A 2,087-nucleotide genomic window follows, 5' to 3' on the forward strand; every position below is an offset into this window, starting at 1 on the left:
GACATAATCTCAATTGCTTCTCCGATTAAGGTCTTAATGCCGTGATGATGTGAGTTTTGGGAGCGAGCTTTAGAGAATGTCATGAATTTTGTCTTTTTTACATTTAGGACCAACTTCAGCTGATTTAGGGAGACCTGAAGTTGATGGAAAGCAGACTGAAGATCATTCAAGGCATTGCTAACTGAAGAGGCAATTGAATATATTATGGTGTCATCAGCATAGAGGTGAAATTTAACAGATTTCAAGTTATTTCCAATGTCATTTATAAAAATAGTGAACAGGACAGGTGCCAAAATTAAACCTTGAGGGACTCCCTTAGTCACTTCCAAAAAGTCAGATTTAAGTCCGTCCACGTAGAAACATTGTGTTCTGTCTGAGAGATAGTTTTTAAAGCACTCTATGGCAGAGTCACTATGGCAGAGTCACTTATTCCAAGCTTGCAGAGTCTGGCTAAAAGTAGTAGCTGGTTGACAGAATCAAATCCCTTAGACAAATCCAGGAAAAGGGCGGCACAATGATGTGTTTTGTCTAAGGCATTTATTATATCATTTAAAACAGACACAGCAGCTGTTATGGTGCTGAGACCTGCTCTGAACCTGACTGAGTTTCACACAGGAGGTTGTTGACTGTAAGGAACTGTTTTAGTTGGGAGTTGACTTGAGATTCAAGAATTTTAGCAAGTACTGACAGGTTTGATATTGGTCTATAATTATCCAGGTCTGTTGGCTCCCCTCCTTTTAGTAGAGGTAAAACGTAAGCTAACGTGATGCTTCCCCCACCGTGCCTCACAGTGGGGATGGAGGGTTTATTATTATGGCTTCTATCAGACTGCTAACCTTTCCAGGTTTGATCAACCAACACAGAGTTAAATGTTTAAAGGCGTTAGATGGATTAAATAACATCTGACACATGCTTCACTGGAATGTTTTTAGCAGCACAGGTGCTCCTCATGCTTTATTTCACCTTTTATTTCTCCAGAACCTGCTTTTCAGGAGCAACGCCGCCCAGAAAACAGTTTTTCTATCTTTGTGAGGCTCCAACGCTTTGATAAATTTCAGGGATCTGATTCCTTCTGTTTACACAAATCTGAAGGAAAAGCAGGATCAGAAAAAAGGCTAAAACATAAATGCTGTGACAGAATGCTGGAGCATTCTTCCTCTCAGGTGTGTGAAGCAGCAAACCGGCTCACAGGTGGAGGTGCAGAAATAATCAGCTAATGAAGGATGAAACTCTGAACGCCTGATTAACGAAGCGCCGCTGTCTCGTCCATGCAGACACTTCTCCGCAATTCGCCAGGGCTTCAGGGTGTGGTGGAGGAAGGAGGAGGGCTCCGAGTACGCCGTCTACCTCACGCACGACCTGAGCATGCTGCGTCTGATCGAGACGTTCTGCGAGAGCGCCCCTCAGCTCATCCTGATGATCTACGTCATGCTCAGCACCAACCAGGCCAGAACGGTCCAGTGTGAGTCACCGCCGCCGCCGCCAAACCCGCTCCGATGGTGGACGGGAACGAGATGGAGGGAGGGAGAAGCTGAGAGAGTTCCTCCTGATCAGATGCACCTGGGGAGGATTATCAGGAATAACTCATTAGATTAACCAGATTAATCAAATTATCATAACAGATTGATGAGAAACTGGAGAATGAACTGAAACCAGAAATATTCAGAAAACATTCAGGATAAAAACTATGGAAGAGGATTAGGACCAGTTAAAAAATAAACTTAAGAATAAAATTAACTGATTTGTGAATTTTATTTACGTTTAATATTTGGAAAATAAAATCTGAGATTAAAGTCAGAATTCTGGGATTAAAGTCAGAATTCTGGGATTAAAGTCAGAATTCTGAGAAAAAAAGTTGTAATTCTGAGATTACGGTCAGAATTCTGACTTCTCCCCTTATTAAACTGAAATAATATTTAAAAAGCAGTAAACCTTTTTTTTCAGCTGCCCTAATCCTCTTCTGGATAAAACCAACTTGTTTGTCTTTAAAGTTCAAATAGAAATGAGCATCTAGAGCAGTTTTAAGGTGTGTGATGCTAGATTATCTTTTCTTTCTGTGGCTGCTTTAAATCGCACTAAAATGTTAT

The 2,087-nt window shown here is 41.2% G+C and overlaps 1 protein-coding gene across 1 annotated transcript in view; it reads left to right on the top strand.

Moving 5' to 3' along the window:
* Positions 1–2,087, top strand: part of LOC107103833 (XK-related protein 8-like) — a 7,795-nt gene that overhangs the window by 2,180 nt on the left and 3,528 nt on the right. Inside the window, exon 2 of the mRNA XM_015403669.1 lies at positions 1,275–1,462. Within this exon, the coding sequence (XP_015259155.1) occupies positions 1,275–1,462 (188 nt within the window). The remainder of the gene's footprint in view (positions 1–1,274; positions 1,463–2,087) is intronic.

Source organism: Cyprinodon variegatus, unplaced genomic scaffold (assembly GCF_000732505.1).
Source record: "Cyprinodon variegatus isolate N-32 unplaced genomic scaffold, C_variegatus-1.0 Scaffold1538, whole genome shotgun sequence".
NCBI classification, from domain to species: Eukaryota; Metazoa; Chordata; class Actinopteri; order Cyprinodontiformes; family Cyprinodontidae; genus Cyprinodon; species Cyprinodon variegatus.